Below are 20,321 nucleotides of genomic sequence, written 5' to 3'. Positions count from 1 at the left end.
CAAGGCCTTAATTCCTATTCAAACCCCAGAATTATGATTATTTTCATCTGGCAGCAGGAAGAAAAGTAAGCAAATCAATGTTCTATATGCAGATGTGTGATACTGAAATGTACATGTACTATTTATCTAAACCTACATCTTTATTTTTATAATTGTAGTGGTTTGGAAATATTGTAACCATGGACTGGTGGGATGACTTGTGGTTAAATGAAGGATTTGCCAGTTATTTTGAGTTCCTGGGAGCAAATGCAACAGAACCAGATTGGGAAATGGTAATTATTTCTGCCTTGTGGAGGGTTGGCAGGGCTGGGAGGAACATTTTGGAAGGGAGTAAAATTTAGACAAGGATGATGAAGACTTAAAGTATATTTATAGAAAACTACCATAGTGTGGTGCAACGTAAAGAAAAAGTTGGTCTAAGTTTTTCACCTACCTATGTTATGATCTGAAGCTAGTCAAAGTAAACTTTGTGAAGCTTCAGTCTGCAGGGAGGAGTCATTATTTTTTAACAAGTGAGTCAAGTGTTTGGTTATTATGGCAAATAACACCTAGGATGTGTTAAGGGACAGACCCTTAACAGTTTTTTAGGGTTGCTTAAAGGACTAACTCTGAAAGATGGAGATGTTTCTGTATTTATTTACTTGGGCTGTACTCTCTTCATGGGACTTAGGATTGTTATCTGATCTGGTAAGGGGTTGGGAACCTGGGCCTGTCTCCACAGCTTGGGCTATTATCAAGGAAAACAGTGGACTCCCATTCAGCTTCTGACAGTACTGTAAGTGTCCTTTTAAATGCTCCAACTCAGACAACCTCTGTTCTGTACAGTGCAAAAATAGGTAGTGACAGAGGATAGCCAAAGTGCTAACTGTGCCAACTCCAGACACTTTACAGGTGTTGCAAAGAAGTTAGCCTTTAAATACGTTTTATATTTATGCTTTGAAAAAAAGGAGGTTTTTTGCTCCTTCTTTCCTCCCCTTCCAAACAGATGTGATGGCCCAAAGCATACACATTTTCCCCAGCTGTCCAGGTGTAATGAGGTTCTGGGTACTAAGATATGAACAACATATGGCAGTAGAAGGGAGCAGAGTAGGTTTTGAATACATTGAACCTGTTGAAATCTACTATCTCCTGAACCTAGTGACTTTAGAAACAGACAGTGCCTACTTGCTGCTTTCGCTGCCTCTCTCCCTGCAGAGAGACTAAGAATAAAATAATTCCCTGGGTCACTTTTACACTTTAAGGGAGAAGATCTGTGGTCCTAACTAAGAAATATTCTAATTACTAATTACTGAGTTTAAAATATTAAAGACCATTTTTTACCTAGATACTATGTTAATCTAAGATCTAAGACATTTCAATGTTATCCTAGTGAATATTAGAAGAGGAAAGCTAAATTGAATTTTAGTCTTTTTTTGGTCAATATTAATTAGGAAATAAGGAGATTTTAACTGCTGGCTACCTAATATTTTTTAAAAATTCAAATAAATTTAAAAAAAATATTATAAGCCTTGGGATGGGGAACCCTGCCTCCTTCTTACCTCCTTCCCTTCCTACCCGGCTCCTCTTTTGCAAGAGGAGACTGTAATGCTTTGTAAATATTGTCACACTTTTGAAATTGGTAACACAGACTACTCTTTTTGCCTGCTGGGGGCACAGGAGGGTGGTATGGGTGTGTCTGGGTTATGATACACACAGAAAAACAGGATCTGAAAAAGGCAATTTATCTTCATTATGGAGAAACTGTATCCCTCCCCTCTCAGATGTAAAGCAAGGGTTTGCAAGTCCTTCTTTAGAGGCATGAAACTTTGTTCTATTTCAAATTGCCTAGAGAAGTTGAATTTCAAGCTACTTATTTGAGAAGCAGGCATATACTCCTGTCCCTTGTTTCTATTCTAATGTCTTCTCTTTCTCAGCTTGACCAGGTTTTAATTGAAGATGTGCTTCCTGTACTGAAGGATGACTCTTTGCTGTCTTCCCACCCAATTGTAGCCAATGTGTCATCTCCAGCTGAAATCACCTCTGTGTTTGATGGGATATCCTACAGTAAGGTAAGATATCCTTCTGTTGTAACTTTGGATGCAAAGGAAGGAGCAGCTTTGGAGAGGAGATAAAAGTCAGGGGTGCTCATAATCAGGACTCCCAACTCACCTGAGCTGTGAGAGGAGCAGTGAAGCCAGAGTCTCGTCAGCCACTGCGCGCCATGCAGCCTGCTCACAGCATGCAGAGATGCAGGCAAAGCACAGTGTCACCAGCCTCTGCCACTAGAGTGCTGGGTTTAAAATTAAACTAAACCAGACACTAATCACATCCCTCTCCAGTCACCTTGTGCTGATGCAGCCCAGTTATGTCAAGTTGCATAATCTAACACAAGGGCGGAGGAAGCAAGGGCAGATGTCCAGGTATCCTTTGTGTCACTTCCCCATCACACTTGCAAGCCAGTATAACTTCTGTTTTGAAGAAGCAAGGCAGGGAACCCAGCAGTGAAAACAGGAAAGTGACCTTTTATCTCAAGTTGCTCACAGTATCCCAGCTACCCAAAAAACCTTAACAAAGATGGGTTACACCAGCCTCTACTGGCATTGGCTTAAATTGGGAAATAAGTTAGCTCCACATTTCACTGCAAGTTGTGGAGCTCTGGAGTGCAGTGGAGTAGAGTAGTCTGTAGACAAGGAAGTGGTAAACACTCAATTAAGTATTTGATAAGATTTTTGCTCATCCCATCCCAAAGTGAGGCAGTGAGGATCTGTGGCAATATGGACTCTCTAAGGAGCTAGCTGGAAGGATACCTTGGGTCTGCTTGATCAGGGAGATTCTGGAATGCTGGAGTCATCCAACCACAGTTGTGACCAGGGCACACAGGGGCCTTTGGGAGCCCATGGTCTCTGTAGTACTTGCAGGGTGGGGCAGCAGCCTGGAGATCAGCGCTTGTGGGAAAGTGCTGTGAGGTCCAGAGCATGAGGGACACCAGCAGCCATGCTGAGCATCATCACTTTGAAGACCCAGCCTAGGGGGCTGAGGCCAGCTTGTCTCCCTCCATACAGGATGTAGCCAAAGTCACTTTGTCCTTACACAAGCCTTAGACATGGAACAAAGCAGGTATCCCCCTATATCTAACCAAGGAGTCTCTTGACTCAAGAGCCCAAACAACACTGTTCCCTCCAGTTGTTTTCTGCAGTGCATCAAGAGAAAGGCCCAAAGAAACACAGGAGAAAACACCTGTCACTCTTCTCCTCAACCAGCCATCTCCCATGCTGCTTGTGAACCTGATACACCATATTTTTATTGGCAGCTTCTTATATGACTCTGTCAGTGTTCTCTATCTGATGCCATAACATGCTTCCACTGAACACGCAAAATCCAGCATTATTAAATACTGCTTGTTGCTTTCCCTCCAAGCTCCCATTATCAGCGAAACATACAGTATATATTGCATTGACTTTAGCTTCAGCTGTGCTACAATCTGTAACTATAGATACTACTTTTATTAGCTAGATTTGATCCATCCATTTCAGTTTTCTGTTTTCAATTGTTAAATCCTCTGTCCAACAATACAACCAGTATTTATTGCATCATAAATGCCTAACAGTCAAACCATAAACCATGTAAAAACCTGCATTGTGCAACACTGTTTTTAAATCAAACTAACAAAAGTCACGAAATATACAGAGCTAAATCAAATACTCTGGATCAAAATGTATTTTAGTGGTGAACTAAGCAAGAGACATTTTTTTGCAGGGTCTGTAAAAACAGTGGAGAAAAAAAATCCTAGCTTTTACTCATCTCTTTGTCCCTAGATAATTACTACATGAACTCTTTTTTTTTTTTAAGCAAAAACACTTGAGGACTTGTGCATTGTTTGGGAACAGTTTGCTTGGGATATAATTTGGCTTGGGTTATAATTTGGCTTGAAAGAGAAAGTCTTTGCATAGATTTAGCTCAAATTACTGTTGGTATTTATATATAAATGCGTGACAAAATTAGTTTGTTTCTTTTTGGATTTATTTTGGCTTCTCTTTTGTATTTTTCTTTTTAAAACCATCTTCTCATGATAATATTCATCACTAAACAAATAAAGCATAATTTGGAATGCTCTCTGTTAGACTTACCAGACCAATCCAATCCTAAGACCCTGATGAATTGCCTAAGGGTTTATGGAGTCGTTGCAGCATATTCTGTACAAGATCCTCTAACTGCTGTGGGATTGATAGGGCATTATATGCCTAGGAAAGCTCTACTAGAGTAGAGCTGGTGAGTAAATAATTAATGTACATAATTGTTTTAATCTGCTTTTAAAAAATATTTGCCTCTCATCTCTTTCCCAGTTTAATCCTCTCTCTTGTTTTGAAAGGTTTTATTAAAGTAACAGTGATGTTTTTTGCCTTAAATAAGTTAGTTAGAAATTTGCTTTTGGACCCCCACATTTTTGGAACTTCCCAGATGCAGAAGCTTAGGATTACTCTTCCACATTTCTGCCACAAACAATTCTTGTCACATACTTGGCAATTACTATGAAATTATGTGGGTGTTGATAAAAGACTCCCCACTATACCCCCATCAGAGAACATCAGCTAGTCAAATTAAGGTCACTTTTCTGAGCCTCCCCAAATAGTTGTAAGAAAGGAAAGTTATTAAGATACTGGCATTCCTATAATCAGTGATTTTTGTTAGGATGAGTTTTTCTTAAACACACTCTATCATGGACTACAGAGGAATGACAAGAGAGGGGGGAAAAGACTGAAAAATAATAGTAGACGGTGCAAGTGACTAACTATACATTGCAATTTAAAGCAAAAGAAGTCTCCACTGTTACCAAATGCATGTATAAGTATGTATTTGTACTTTGGCTTTTAATATAAATGGGAGGTGATGGTTTCTGAGAGGTGATACCAGAAAAGAAGTGGCTGAGAGACAAAGCTGAGGAACTCAGGTTCCCTAGTACACACTCATGGCCTTAAGATCACCATTGATCATTAAGCAGCTTTAGGATTACCACTAATGGATATCTGTTCTAAATGTTACTGAATTGGTTGTGATCATATTCCATGGCAAACACATCAGATTTCTGTATCAAAAACAGTCATCTGCTGACCACCTTGACTCTCCAACAATAGCCTGAAAAGCATTTTGAGGCATTTTGAGTTCAAACAGTCCCTCTGCCATGACTCATCTAGTCATTATTCTCAGACACATAAATAGAGGAAACAGGATTTATTGAGAATTCAGATAATATTCTTGTTTTTATGGGACAACTGGATTTTTAAACCATTCATAGCATTAGGCTCTCAACTGCCCCTTGATTTAGCTCAGAAAATGAAAACATGCCAATCCTAAAATTGTATTTTGCATCTTATATGGAGTTTGCACTCCTTTTTTTTTTCCTTCATTATTTTGTGTACACTCTGTTCTCTGTTCCACATGGCTCTTCTACTTCTCTCTCCTGTCTTTCTCTCCTGTCTTTTGTTTCTTTCTTCTTTCAAGGTCCTAACCGTTTGGTTTTTTTTCTGTGACGCCCAAGTTAGTAACTCCTCTGATCCCAATTCTACCCCACTTTAGAGGCCAGAGCTCTTACACTAGTCCTCAGCAAATCTCATTCCTTATCTTCAGATGGCATACCTAACCTCTAAAGCCACAGACTTGCAGCATTTTTAGAGTTCCTGCTGTGTATTCATCTGAAGTCACTGCCTCTCTCAGGCTGTTCCTCTGACAGGGGTAGTCCCCAGCTGCCCTCACCCCTGTCCTGTTTAACACAAAACAGGGAGCCCTGCTCACACAAACTGGTAGAGTGGCAGGACAGTAAGCTGCAGCAGCAAGGCTCAGGAGCTGAACATAGGAACAAGTGTCTGATCACAACTAAAGACTGATTTTCAGTCCAGATTTAAGTTCCACCAGGTAGGCATGCCATCCCACAAAGGAAGCAGAAAAAGCACATCCTTAGTCTGATGGATGATTTTTAGTTTTGCCTTATGAAGTACTCATTTTCATGTTGCCTTTTAGATGAATGGAAATCAGTGTTAGGGCAGTGTGTATTGACCTTCTTCCTTTTCCCTTTGTCCTCAGGGTGCATCGATCCTCAGAATGATTCAAGACTGGATTACACCAGAGCTCTTCCAGAAAGGCTGTCAGGTAAAAGTGGCACCAAACCCACCAGACATACAGCCTGTCTTCATGTGACTATAGCAAAGCCATTATTCAAAAAGTGAATATCAGAGTCCCTGGTATTGGTAGCAGAAGTACTTAGTGCATTTCAATACTGAGTGGGAAACATGGAGGGGAAGAAGTTCCATACTCCCACAGAAGCAGGAATGTGAACTGTATAAATATTTGATAAACAGACAGTGAGGACCTAAATTCCTGACAGCTTTTAGTGGAAAAACCTCCTCTACCCCACTGTTATCCTGTTGTCAACTAAGATCCCCTCATTCTGCTGTAAAGTGTGTCTGTGGCTTCCTATGGCCACGATCCTCCAACCCACCCAAGGCTACTATGTAGGAACACTCTTAGAGACATAAGCTCATCCGTGCCCTAATGCAGGGACACCCAGCTTTAGAATGTCAATAGGGAGAGGAAAAACGATATATTGCGCAGTTCATAGTCCTTTCTTGTGGAGGAGAAACGTGGTGCTGCAAAATGACAAAATAGGAGAAAGGAGCCGTCCCAGAAGGAGAAAAGTTGTCTGTCCTTTTTTCTGAACAGACATTGGTAACAGGCGTTACAGTGCAGGCTTACCACATTTTCTCTTACTTCCCTCTCTCATGAAGAGCTGCTATTTATGGGCTGCTACAAGATTGTTGCGTTTTCCTGTACTTCTCCTTTCACATATTCAATCAGAACAGTTACCTAATACAGGAAAATATAGCCACCTTTTCCCCAAGAGCCTAACCCTCCCCTCCTGCTCAGAGTCTTCGGGAGCACTGAGGTAAGCAGCTGTGGCCAGCAGTGAAACAAACAGCACCATCTACTGACTGACCACCGCCGGGAGCAGGTGGCAGGGTTGGAAAACACCCGCCAAGCAGCCGGGGAAGACACACGATGGGAATAAGGTTTAAGCATTGCAAACTCTTTGCTGAACACCATTACTCCGTGTAACAATCGTTTTGATCAAAACTTAGAGGTGACTAGACTTTCCTACTCCCACTCTTAGAACATAGGTAGTGAAATCTCATTAAATATCTTCCTCCTGCTAAACAGCCTCTTGCATTAGTCAAAAATTTGCCACAGGATATAGTGGTGTCCATTTAAACAAAACACAAAGAACTCTTCAAACACACATTTATTTCTTACTAACAAGTCACTCTGGAAAATGCTGACTTTTGGTGTTATGGGATGCATTGGACAGCAAAGGAATTTCATCAGCTGAATACTGATCCATTTAATCTCCCACTCACAGTACTACCACCCATGTATGGATACTCTGTGCAACTGAGAGGTGCTCTCTGTATCCCTGTATAACTGAATATGTGTATTGTTTTCATAGCCAAACAAGAAACACTATTTATACCATAGTATTTTCACTTTTCCATATCTCTCTAGGCATATTTGAAGAAATACCATTTTCAGAATGCCAAGACACAACAATTTTGGGAAGCTCTTGAAGAGGTATGTTCTGCATCCACCCAAACCCTTGCTACTAAATGTTTAATATCTCACCCACTGATTTCAGTTTCTCAAACTTGTAATGTTTTATAGTTCTTCTGTCAATGAGAGATTACAAGCTAGGCAGTCTTCCAGTATAGCTCTTTTTTTCTTTTTTTCTTTTTTTCTTCCTTTCTTTTTTTTTTTTCTTTATTTTTTTGCATAAGGCTGTGGGAGTGGAATAAGAACTGAGAAAGGAGGCCTTGCTAACAAACAGCTTGCTACTGAAGCATTCCCCCTGCAACTCAAATTCATTTCACATGTGTAAACACCTCTCATCCACCATCATGCACCCCATACTGTCTCTTTCCTCTCTCCAGATTCAGGTGTTTGAAAGCTCTCAGCAGTATCAATTCCCAAGTAATTTTGGTGCTCTCTAGCTTCTGAGTCCCAGTTGGGTCATCATCTGTGCCACCATTTTCTATCTTTCCTGTTCCATGAGGCTGGCCTATTTTTTTCTATCTCATTAACTCTCCCATTACACTGGCATACTGCCAGGTTCCTCCCTGATATTATTTCCTTTTCTTCCAACCCTGCGGAAATGCACACAGCCTAAATTGTGCTTTTGTGTCTCTTTTCTGGTTCTTCTCCTTGATCCCAGAATTCTTCCTACTCAGCAGAACTTCTTACTTTCTCTCTCTAGCACTTTGCAGCTTCACATCATCTACCTCATCTGGAGAGGGAAATATTAGAAGTGACCCTAGCTCACTTCTCTCACAGGTGGCATTCTGGGAAGGTAGTGACAGCTTTCTCCAACTCCAGTTCCTGGGACAGATGTTCAGGGTTTGCAGAATGAATCAAATTTTACATCGGTGCAGCTGCTGGTGTTTAATACTGGCTCTTCCTTCACACCCAAAACAGGACACACTGCAAGGAGGCTTCTAGCTTTAAAAATCCCACTGTGTCCTTTCTGTCCTGTTCAGTTTTTCTGTCAGAGAAAAATGGAGAGATCTTTGAGCATGCAAGGGGCCTCAAAGCTTCCTCAGTATTTCTTGTCCATGTTACTGGCCAGTGTCCTACCTACACATTTCTCATTTCTTCTGTGGGTGTTCAAGTTTCCAAATAATTTGTTCCTTCAATGACAGGCACCATAAAAGGATTTATGGAGGACTTTTTTTTTTTTTGTCCTGAACATGGTCTTTCCTCTGTCTCTTTCTTTTTCTTAATACCAGAGACTGGTTTTCCGTTTTCACTGCAACCTTCTTCTGTCATTTATAGGCAAGTAATAAACCTGTGAAGGAAGTCATGGACACATGGACTAGGCAGATGGGCTACCCTGTTTTGGAGATGGGAGATAATTCAATATTCACACAGAAACGTTTTCTTTTGGATCCCAATGCAAATGCTTCTCATCCCCCTTCTGATCTTGGGTAAGTTCCAACGGCAAATGTAGATACAAACCAGGTAGACACTAAGTAAAATGTGCCTCCTTAAATGCATTTATAAAAGCAACTCAAAATCAAAACAAAACCCCAAACAAACAAAAAAAAAACCAACTAGAAACCACAAATAAACAAACAAAAGTCCAAAAACCTATATGGGTTTTCTCTTGGGAAACACAATATCTCTCTTCAAATATTAATTCTTCAAATTTCATTGTAGTAAGCTCCATAAAAAAATTAGTAAAACCAGAAGTGTAAAGTTTATTAGTATAATATACTTTATTTATATACTATAGTATAATATACTATATTTATATAGTATATATACTATATTAAACATATTAGTATAGTACACTATTATGGAAGAGCAGCTGACTGCTCAAAAGGGCTTAATAATTTTAGCAGCCCTATGCAGGTGGCTGGTGTTAGGCTCACAGCATGCTCTGCTGTCCCACATCCCTGATTGCCTGGTCACAGTCATGATCAGGCTGTGCTATGGCTCCACTCCTGCCCAAATTTCTCATCTTTGTCCTGGGCATGCCCTGGAGTGAGGAATCTGTACCTACCCAATAAGGGTATACAAGGAGCTGAAAAGCAAGAGGTAAGGTCTCATTTACCACCCATTCTTTTTTAATTAAGGAATTAGGGTTGTCTTGGAGAAGAAAAATAGGCTGGAAAAGGCAAGAGGTCATATTAACTGTATCACAATGTTGTTTAAACTCTTTCATTTTTTCCATCTGCAAAAAAACCTTTTGTAATACTTAACCATTTATTTCAAGTCAGTATTGCAAAGATTAACTAGTGTCTGCACAAAGCCCTAGATACATCAACATTAACCTTGACACCAATTATTGACATATAATCATCTTTTATTAAATCAATTGCTTTATATCCTGCTAGAATATTGCCTGACATTATTTAGTAAATGTATATGTCCTGACATTATTTAGTAAATGTATATGTTCATAAGTACAAGTCAGCTTGATAAAACAAGATGTAAACATTAAAATAAACAAACAAAAGTATATTGGAGGTTTTTTGGTTTTTTTTTTTTACCATTTGTCTTCAAATGTAATTTGATTTTTTTTCCCATTAAATAATTTCAGTTACAAATGGAATATACCAGTCAAATTTAAGCTTGGTGATTCATCAGATTATACCTTCTACAATGCATCAAACTCTACAGGTAAGTGTCTTCTCTTTTAAGGATAATGAATAGATGAAACTTTTCCATATCATTTACAAAAAACAGAGCACAGAATGAACTTTCATACTTTCCAGTTTTCAGGTGTGGGAGCTAGCACACAGCTTGGTTGTACTGTAGTTGCTAGTAATTTCAGTGATAAGATTAGTATTTCCCCTGTACAAACATTATGTCAATTTAGGCTCAATTTCAGTATAGTGCTTAAGCATCTGTTTAAATACCATCCTATTCAAGAAAACATCTATCCATACTCTTAATTAGAATGCACTAAAATCGATTTGGCTTGGATATGGCCATTGTCCAGTCCAGGAAAAGAGAAGTCAGAGGCTGATGAATGCCTGTGTGGCATGGTAAACTGGCAACTTGAGTTCAATTAAAGAAAAAGAACTGCAAATGATTAATCACCTTTTCTTATGCTGATTTCAGAAATGAGAAAAATCCTATGTGGTTCTTTTGATTGTTCTATTATACAGTCAAATCTTAATTTCTTGCACTACACCTCCAGTGGACAAAATTGCAGGGAAAAATTACCAACTTTTTTCAGATTTTAAATTACATCCAATTGAATTTCAGAAATATTACAAATGGTTCATCTTTTCTTGTACTTGTTTGTTACTTATTTTAATTCAATTTGTCTTTTGTTCTGTTTTTTTTTAACCTGGTTGCTTTTAGTATCCATGCAAAAGCAAACAAAAAACAACAACTGTACGTTAAAATCCCTTTAGAAATATTTTGTATGTAACATCCAAACAGAAACATGCTTTTAACTACAGCCACTCTCAAAACACAGATTCAAAACCATTGTTTTCAATGGAAAATAGAAAAATTTTCATAAGTAACATCACCAACTGGACCAGGCCAGGCTTCTGAGAAATAACCATTCTTCAGGTATTCATTTTAAATGGGAAAATCATTAAACATGAGTGCTTGCATGAAGTCTCAGCCTATTTTGTAAATCTTGTATCAACAGCTACAAAAATAGAATCAAAGAAGAGTACAGGAAAGAAAAGTTAAAGTTAGTTGAAACAAACTGAAATATAAAATTAATGGAGGATAAAATATGAGAACTTTAATAGTGCGGAAGAGGATGAAAACGTTTAAAAATATATATTTGCAAGAACTGCTTCTTTGCAATTTTTTATTTCTTACCATGACACTAAATGTCACCATCCTCACCCTACTTCCAATGACCTCCATTTCAAATTTAACAAACTAGCTACCCCAAGTAACTACTGCAATTCATTGTTTTAATACAAGTGCTGGCATTCATCCAAATTTGTAATAATTCCTGTTTACTCAGAGCCATTTAGAAATAAATAAAGAAATAAACAAAATTAAGGGTTGGACCTTAATTTGATATCTATTAAAACCAAATAATACTTTTGGAGTCAAGGAATCTCCAGTGAAATCTGCATCATGTAAGGTGTACAAACTAATGACTGTTTCTTTTGTAGGAATTAGAATACCAGCTTCTTCTGATACTTTTGTGAACGTTAATCCAGACCACGTTGGATTCTTTCGGGTGAATTATGATAATCAAAACTGGGCCATCTTAAGCAGTATTCTGCTCCAAAACCACACTGTGAGTGATGTAATGTCTAACCTGTCTGGTGGGTCTCTTATAAGAGGTCTGTAGAGGCTGGGGTTTTTCTGCAAATAATCTGTATATTCTTGATCCTTCTTTTCCTCTTTTCACACAGAGTTTTTCAGTTGCTGATCGCACAGGGATTTTGGATGATGCTTTTTCTTTAGCAAGGTAAATTAATTCTGTACAGAGATTTAAACACAAGTTTTTCACTTTCTGTTGCCTAATAATTAGAATTCATGCAACCCAGGTGGTTGAAAGAAATTTTCTGACTTTGGTATGAGATTCAATTCTTTGTTGCTTTACCTTGTCCTCCAAAAGGGGTGCACTGAAGTATGCATTGTCAACTTGCATTACCATTGCAATCACAAGAAATGCTCCCTTTCAGTACCATGGCAAGAAAAAAGCAGGCTTTAATTGCACAGGTGTTTTCTCCATATAATTAACAATAATGGAAGAGGTTAGGTGTCAAAAGCAGAGGCATGCCTAAAATGCATACGAAGGGATTGAGTAGATACCACCTCAGCTAGTAGTTTGTTTAGAAACCTGATTGGAAACTTCTAGATCTTGAGCTCAGCCATGCTGACACAGATAAATTTTAGGCAATCTATAACAGCCTCTAAGTCTCCTCAGCCTTTCAGGATGTCGCCAGCCAGCAACTCCTTTCTTTTTTTGTGATATTAATGTAAGTCAGTTAAGGGTTGCCCACTTCTAGGCACACTGGGCTGTTGCACAATGTTAGCAGTCTTCTCACAATGGCACAGCTCCTACAATTGGGCATTGATCAACAGTAATCCTTGGTTATATCTTTGGAAAACACCTTCCAAGTTACATTCCAGACTAGTTTTCCCTCACAAACTTTACTATTTCAGGCCTTCTAAAGTAAATAGTAAATCTAATATCTTTGAAGAAGCAAGTTCCTCAAATTCATTACAATAACAGACGTTATGTTTTCTCCTTCCACAGACCTGGACTTGTGAATTACTCTGTTCCCCTGGAACTCACAAAATACCTAAGAAATGAAACAGAGTATTTACCTTGGAATAGAGCTGTATCAGCTGTAACTTACCTTGCAAACATGCTCGAAGATGATAAAAATCTCTATCCCCTGTTTCAGGTGATGAAGCAAAATAAAAGCCAATCTGGCTTGGGACCACTGAATCTGATAATTCAGAATCTCTCACAAGAATAGTGAAGTTCAAGTGATTTTCAGTGTCGCTGAACTATTAACATTTACTTTTTATTACCGTTCTCTTTAAAAAAACCTCTAAACACTGCTTCATAGTGGTATCTGAACCACTTGGATTCTGTATTTGGGACTATGCATTTGGAGAAAAGACATTATGACAGATTATAAGAATAATTAGTCATCATAAGGCATGTTACATGGATTTATTAGTCAAGGCTGTCCTGCATTCAATAAAGATGTATAGGACAGCAAAATCTCAAACACCTGTTCTCATCACAAAGGATGGCTGTATCTCTACGTGGCAGTGAGTAGGTTTGTTACTTGACCTCAAATACTGAACATGATTTAATGGTCACTAAAATAAGTATGTCCTGAGCTATCATCTCTGGAAAGCAGTTGTAGTAGTGTGTCCTTGCTGTACCCCAGCCTTCATCTGGGAGCACAGACAAGGTTGGAGAGAAGCAGGTTGGCTTTGTCCTATCTGCACATCAGTGTTGCAAGCATTCAGACTTGGCATGCTGTGGAGATCTGAAAAGATTGTGTGTATGCCTGTTCATGTTACTTTTCATTCAAGAGATGCTAGCTTTGGGAAAAAATGAAGGAGAACAAATTATGAAATGAAACATATTATTATTTAAAGAAATCTACACATGTAACCAACACCTTTTCTACCTCAGGAATATTTTCGCAATCTGGTGAAACCAACTGTGGATAAACTGGGCTGGGAGGATTCTGGAGACCATTTGCAGAGGTGGGACAATCTTTATTTGTTCCTTCTCATGTTATTGATGCATTCAAACAATAGTTAGCAGTAGGAAAATATCTATCTCACTCTCTTCCTCTCTCTTTCCAAGGCTTCTTCGTGCATCTGTTCTAGACTTTTCCTGCAGTATGAATGACACAGAATCTTTGAGCAGTGCTTCTCAGCTCTTCGATAGGTGGTTACGAGGAGAAACGTGAGTGCTCACATTTTTTGTCTTTTGTGAGAATACAGCATGTGACTGGGTACCACTGATGTTAAGTAGGAAAGGGGGAAGAATATTTAAGTACTGTTTCTTTATTTTAGAATTGCTGCAAATCTCCGACTCATAGTATATCGCTATGGGATGCAGAACTCAGCCAATGAGACATCATGGAATTACATGTTCAACAAATACCAAGAAACTTCATTAGCCCAAGAAAAAGAAAAGCTGCTATATGGCCTGGCATCAGTGAGGAACGTCACCCTTTTGGACAGGTGATTTAAACACACACAGATTTCTCTTTTTCTACAGAAGCGACTGGTTGCTGTTTGCTCATTCCCCTCTTCCTCTCTTCTGTGCTGTCATTTTGGTCAGATAACAGCATGAGGAATGGAACACATTTTCAAGACCTGTTATCTAACATACGCCTCTGCGATTGTACTATGGCAGGAAAAAAGCCTTGTTCTTTTAGTGGAAGATATTGAAGACATGGTAGTTGCTGCACACAATCAACAACCTTCAGCTCTTCCAACAGTGTGTTCACCTTGTGCAATTTTAGTTGCTTAATAGTTAATTATCAGGAATAAATTAGCCATCCATTTCCTCTTTAATCAGTGAAGAGAGGCCAGACGTACAAAGCACTGCTTATCCCAGACCAGGAAAGGGGCTTAAAATCAATGGAAAGAATTGCTTTTGGGTGTTGTCAGTCACCCTCCATTACCTCCAGTTTGCTTAGCCTGGATGTCTACTTTCTAACTAGCTAAAGTTAGGCAAACAGCCTTGAGCAATTGTTATTAACAGTCCTATGAAGGCATCCACGTGAACTTGCAATGCTCCCTAAGTGCTGTGCAGAAGTGCTCAAGCTGGAACCAAAAATGTTGAATTCATGCTGCCATGGCAATGATGAGCCTGCCCCAGAGTGGTCCAGCAGACTGACTGACTTGGCGAGTATCTCTCCAGGCTGTCACCCTGCATAGGGACACTGGCTCCTTTAGGCTTATCTGACAACTTTGCATGTTGTTGTATATCATGTAGCACTCATGCAAGCAAACATCTACACCAGGGCCATTCACCACTGTATTGGAGCCCTATCTAAATATCATAACATGGAGCAGCCTCTGCTTGAAAGAGCTCCAGGTTTAAAGGAGGGGAAACAAGGAAGTATAGGAGATTCAGAAAGAGTAAATGTAAGAATTAGAGTAATTGAAATAATGGTAGGAAGCAGCTGCATTCCTAAATTCTTGTAACTGCCACAGCCATTATCTAAAGCCATTAAATAGCTAATGGTTGACATTATTAAGACATGAATTAATTAGCTAGATCAGACTATATTTGCAGAAAATAAAAAATCCCTCCTAAAGCAGGGAAAGCTTGTCTCTTAATTTACTATTAAAATAACAAACAAGGATGGAAGAGCAAACAGATTGAACAAAATTGTCCATTACATATAGGGAAAAATAAGACAATCCTTAATCCCAACACACAACAGCTTGAAAGGGTGTTCTTCTGCAGCTGCTGCTGTGAATCCATGACCAAGCTACCCATCTCCCTGCAAACATGTGTGCTTCACCCCATCAGTCAAAACCATCTGTGCCATAACTGCAAGTATGACTGCAGCACTTGCAGCCATGCTCTGCCCAAATGAATTTTAATTTTGTATGGATAAAAGTTTCCAAACAAACAGCACAGATGTCAGTGTGAGCAAGCCACCTGTGCATGTATTCATGGTCCCTGTAAGATCTTTAAAATCCAGACTTGGCTTAACAGGCTGAACTACTAACTGATCTAGTCTTGTTTTCTCTACTGCATTAAAATATAGAAATAATAATGGGGTTTGGCTATTTTCAAGTAGAGACATAAACTCTACCTACTTTGCTAAAGAGATTCCTAAGATGTCTTTCAATACAATTATCTCTTGACACAAATTACATTTTAGTCCTGTGTACTTACCTTTAAAATGCTCTAGGAAAAAAATAATATTCCTGTTTGTAAATGGCTCTCATTGATTCCTATGGCATTTCCCTTAGATATCTGAAATATATTTACAACACCAGCCTCATCAAAAGCCAAGATGTATTCACGGTCCTGAAATACATCTCATATAACACCTACGGGAAAACAATGGCCTGGGACTGGATACGACTGAACTGGCAGTACTTAGTTGACAGGTACTCTAATGAACTCATGGGAAATGACATCACCTGTAAATCTTGTTACATGCCATGTTGTTCTGTGATTTCATTGTACAGTTATAATCACTGCCTTTGCAAAATGAAAACTGAAAGCTTATTCAGCACAATTACATCCATTTGCTGTGAAAAAAGTACTTTGTTGCTAACTTAAAAACCATTCTTTCCCTAAATGAAAGGTAAATGGTCATCAAGGAGAAAAAGTTTTACCAAGGCTACGGACTGGTTATTGCATGGAAATTAGTGAATTAAGTCTCCACTCTTGCAACTGATTTCATACCAGGAAGACAGAGTATAAAATAGGGTTTTTTTTAAATTTTATTCTAATGGTTAGCAGCAAGCAGCAGACATACAGATGAGGAGTGGAAGTAATTGCAAACCTTTTCACTTTTCTCCTCAATATTTGAGTGACCTATCTCTGTTTCCATTTCCTTTCTGAGTGCTTGGTGAGGGCACAGAAGGAAAGCACACCTGCAAGCCTAGAGCTGTGATCTGGACAGTTTTTGTATTGCTGAGCAGCAATATTCCTAACTTCCAGCCTGAGACAATCAGTAATTACTTGAAAAAAGGAGATCACTCCACTAGTCAACATATTTAAGAACAGCTCAGATATTTATGTAGGAGTACTATTTTTCAACTATTTCAAAAAATGCTATCATTTGAGTGTACCTGCTTTATTGTAACAAAATTAGAAGTTTAAGCTTCGGATAATTATGGTTTTGCATCAAACATCATTTATTAAATTGTTTTTCTAGATTCACTATAAATGACAGAAATCTTGGTCGAATAGTAACTATTGCCCAAAACTTCAACACTGAGCTCCAGCTTTGGCAGGTATGATGACATCAATTCTCTTGAATTTAAGTCAATATATTTAACTATCTTCTGGACAGAAAACTTTTTTTTTTGTCCTCTAAATGCTTAAAACAGCAGGAGTTAACTCTAAAATTATTCCAATGCTACTAGCATGAGCTTCTAGATCTCTCCCAGTCAAAATTACCCCTGTCTGTGTCTTTGTAAAAAGCCACTTGCCTAATAGCAGCATTATTTACTTCACATCAATTCCTTTTCTCTTTTCCAGATGGAAAATTTCTTTGAAAAATACCCTAATGCTGGGGCAGGAGAAATGCCCAGGAGTCAGACACTGGAGCAAGTGAAGAGCAACATCAAATGGCTAAAAGAAAATAAGGAAGAAATACAATCATGGCTGAAAAGCACAGTAAGGCTTCAAAGCCTTACTTCATGAAAAAGATCCGGCACTTAAATCTTCAAAGATGTTTAGCAATGTGGATTTCTCACCTAGGTACCTTAGAGGACTAAGACCTAATATTTTTTTCCTACAAATACTCAGGAGACTACTGCCAGAGCAATGTTGGTGTAGGTGCTTAGCAGGAATAGCTTTATAGGTTGAGGATGAATTTGCCTGAACAAACAGGACAAAGATTTAAAGTCATTCAAAGCAGAAGTGATGGCAGAACTGGTGTCCTTGCTGATCACTCTGGTCTCACTCCTTATGCACGCCACTCTGCAAAGCTACTTCTTGGCTCGCACAGAAGTTATGTCTACTATACTCAGGGATTCCTTTCCAAGTGCACCTCATAGGAACTTTCTCCTGAAGGAAAGGGAATTAAACAGTAGTTTTGACATTGTCTGAAAATCATCCCCTATATTCATAGCTGTAAAAATTCTATGTCTGGGATTTAGGTTTGCTTTCTGATACTACAGAAAGGCCAGTTAAGCTTTCCTCTCAATTGATTTTTGAAGTTTAACTACTAGAACACAAGGGATCAATATATCAACTTCTTTTTTAATGTTATTAGTTGGGATTTTGTAGCTTAGAGTAAGGGTTGTCTTGGCTACTTTTGTCTTATTTCTAAATCTTAAAAAAAAAGAAAACAAAAAAAGATAATTTGTGGTAGCCAATGCTGCAAACAAGACATGCTTTATTTACTGTTTATTTTCTTATAGAAAAATAAAATGTAAAACTCTACATGAAATCTCAGTCTCTTTCTAATGAAATCATGGGTTATAGAAGAACAGCTGTTACTTAGCTCAGCTGTGCTGTACATAATAGCTTTAGTGACTTCAGTGGGGGAAGAAATCTATTAACTCCTCTGAGAAAACACAGAAAAAATGGGAAATTCCCCCCAGGGAATCAGATGAGTCCCACTGCTGCAACTGACTCTATTGCAGGACTACAGACAGCAAAGAAAGAATTCTCAGTCCCAAGTCCCTCTGCCCTTGTGATGCTGGAGAAAGCATCAGGGCTACTCTGTCTGTCTCCCCCAAGCTGGAAGCTGTGGGGTTTTGGAGCTCCCACATTTCCATGTGCTGTATCCTGACACTGAACAAGCAGTAAATGTGAGAACCTCCTTGCCTTCTCCCTGGTCTCCTGAGCAGAGTCCACAACCAGCTAATGTCTGTCCAGATGTCCTGGGAGCAGGATCACAGAGCACCTCATAGTAGGTAGCCCAGGGAGATTTCATGTACAGCTGTCAGGAAACTCTGCAGTTGGTTCAGAGGACAGAAGCATGGAAAAGCTCTTCTCTTGCCTTCATTCTGCAATGCTATTCAAAGGGAAGAGGAGATGACTGTAAGGTACAGAAATTTAAGTACAGGCCACGTGCTTGCCTCTGGGCCTTGGTACAGCACAGAGGACTCCAGAACAACTTATATAGTCCCAGATGGAAACACTTCCACACTTCACTCAAGGATGGTACTGTTTTGTGCCTCTCTCTAGACACCCAAATAGCTGTGACAACCCCAGACAAATCCATTGACAAAGTCAGTTGTCCTGTTGTGCTGGTTTTGGCTGGGATAGAGGTAATTTTCTTCACAGTAGCTGGTGTGGGCTCTGTTTTACATTTGTACTGAAAACAGTGTTGATAAAACAGAGATGTTTTCATTACTGCTGAGCTGTGCTTATGGTGTCAGGGCCTTTTCTGCCTCTCACACCACCCCACCAACAAGGAGACTGAATGTGCATAAAGTGGGAGGGGACTCAGCTGAGGTAACTGATCCCAACTAGCCCACAGGATTTTCCATACCATAGTGCATCATGCTCATCATGCATCATGCAGAGATGAAGGGGAGAAAAAGGAAGGGACAAACATTCAGAGTGATGGTGTTTGTGTTCCCAAGTAACCATCATGTGTGATGGAGTCCTGCTTTCATAGAGATGGCTGAACACCTGCCAGCACATGGGAAGTGGTGAAGGAATTCCTTGTTTTGCTTTAGTTGCATCCACAGCTATAATTAGCTTTTTATTAAACTACCTCAACCCATAAGTTTTCTTGTTTTTACACGCTCAGTGCTCTCTCCCATCCCACTGAGAAGGAGTGAGTGAGTGGTTGTGTGAGGCTGAGATGCCAGCTGGAGTTAAAACACAAGACCTGTCAAAGGAAAATGTCAGTCATTTGCCTCCTGCAAACAAAACATGGCAGGATTGTGACTTACTGTGGTTACAACTTGCTAGAGACACCAGATGCTCTTCAAGGTGAGGAGGTGGGCCAGGCAATTCCTTCCAGTTTTTCTTGTTCCTCAGATTCACACATATAGAACACTGAAAGTGAAGCAGCTGTCCACACCCAAAACTACCAGCAGCAGAGAGGGAGCAGATTGTCCTTGGGCCACTTCCAGCTCAGTACAACATACAACAACTCATCTTCACTATTTTACACTTTTGATGAACTGAAGGAATGGAAACCAAACAAAAACTCTTTTGGTTTCAAGGCCACAAACAGGTTTGATAGCATCACACAATAATGCCATCAGTGCACTGTGACTATCAACAGTACACTTGTCTCTGAATTTTTTTCTGTGCACAGTATGTTTTGATTGAAGGTTTTTCATTTTAGATGGCCATGATGTGCAACATCGCAAAACCAATATGAAGACATCCAAGCACATAGCTCTGTCATTTTTCTTTTCAGAGATGATTTAATGAAATTTTGGCAAAAAGAATTGATTTTGTTATTCATACATTTCTGCCATAAACTGCTGTAGAAAGACAAGTATGACTATTATGGGAATGGTACAAGATTAATAAATTACTTCAAGATATTTTTATCCCTTGTTACATGTAACCTCTACTACCAACAAGTGGGACTAGGCAAGCCAACTTTGTCAGCTACAGCAGTAGGCTTTCATCAAGGAAAACACAGGGAGTAATGAAGACT

General features: G+C 39.1%; 1 protein-coding gene across 1 annotated transcript in view; it reads left to right on the top strand.

The window, feature by feature from the left end:
- ENPEP (glutamyl aminopeptidase) overlaps positions 1-18,140 on the top strand; it is a 33,530-nt gene extending 15,390 nt beyond the window's left edge. Inside the window, exons 7-21 of the mRNA XM_085578977.1 lie at positions 159-272; positions 1,914-2,048; positions 6,058-6,123; positions 7,531-7,596; positions 8,851-9,002; positions 10,121-10,200; positions 11,673-11,800; positions 11,919-11,974; positions 12,770-12,920; positions 13,670-13,743; positions 13,847-13,948; positions 14,059-14,229; positions 15,982-16,122; positions 16,899-16,977; positions 17,225-18,140. Of these exons, the coding sequence (XP_085435103.1) occupies positions 159-272; positions 1,914-2,048; positions 6,058-6,123; positions 7,531-7,596; positions 8,851-9,002; positions 10,121-10,200; positions 11,673-11,800; positions 11,919-11,974; positions 12,770-12,920; positions 13,670-13,743; positions 13,847-13,948; positions 14,059-14,229; positions 15,982-16,122; positions 16,899-16,977; positions 17,225-17,389 (1,680 nt within the window). The 3' untranslated portion in view covers positions 17,390-18,140. The remainder of the gene's footprint in view (positions 1-158; positions 273-1,913; positions 2,049-6,057; positions 6,124-7,530; positions 7,597-8,850; positions 9,003-10,120; positions 10,201-11,672; positions 11,801-11,918; positions 11,975-12,769; positions 12,921-13,669; positions 13,744-13,846; positions 13,949-14,058; positions 14,230-15,981; positions 16,123-16,898; positions 16,978-17,224) is intronic.
- Positions 18,141-20,321: the final 2,181 nt, after the last annotated feature.

This window comes from Lonchura striata, chromosome 4, assembly GCF_050655825.1.
Source record: "Lonchura striata isolate lonStrDom1 chromosome 4, ASM5065582v1, whole genome shotgun sequence".
NCBI lineage: Eukaryota > Metazoa > Chordata > Aves > Passeriformes > Estrildidae > Lonchura > Lonchura striata.
This window is presented reverse-complemented; position numbering and strand designations above follow the sequence as displayed.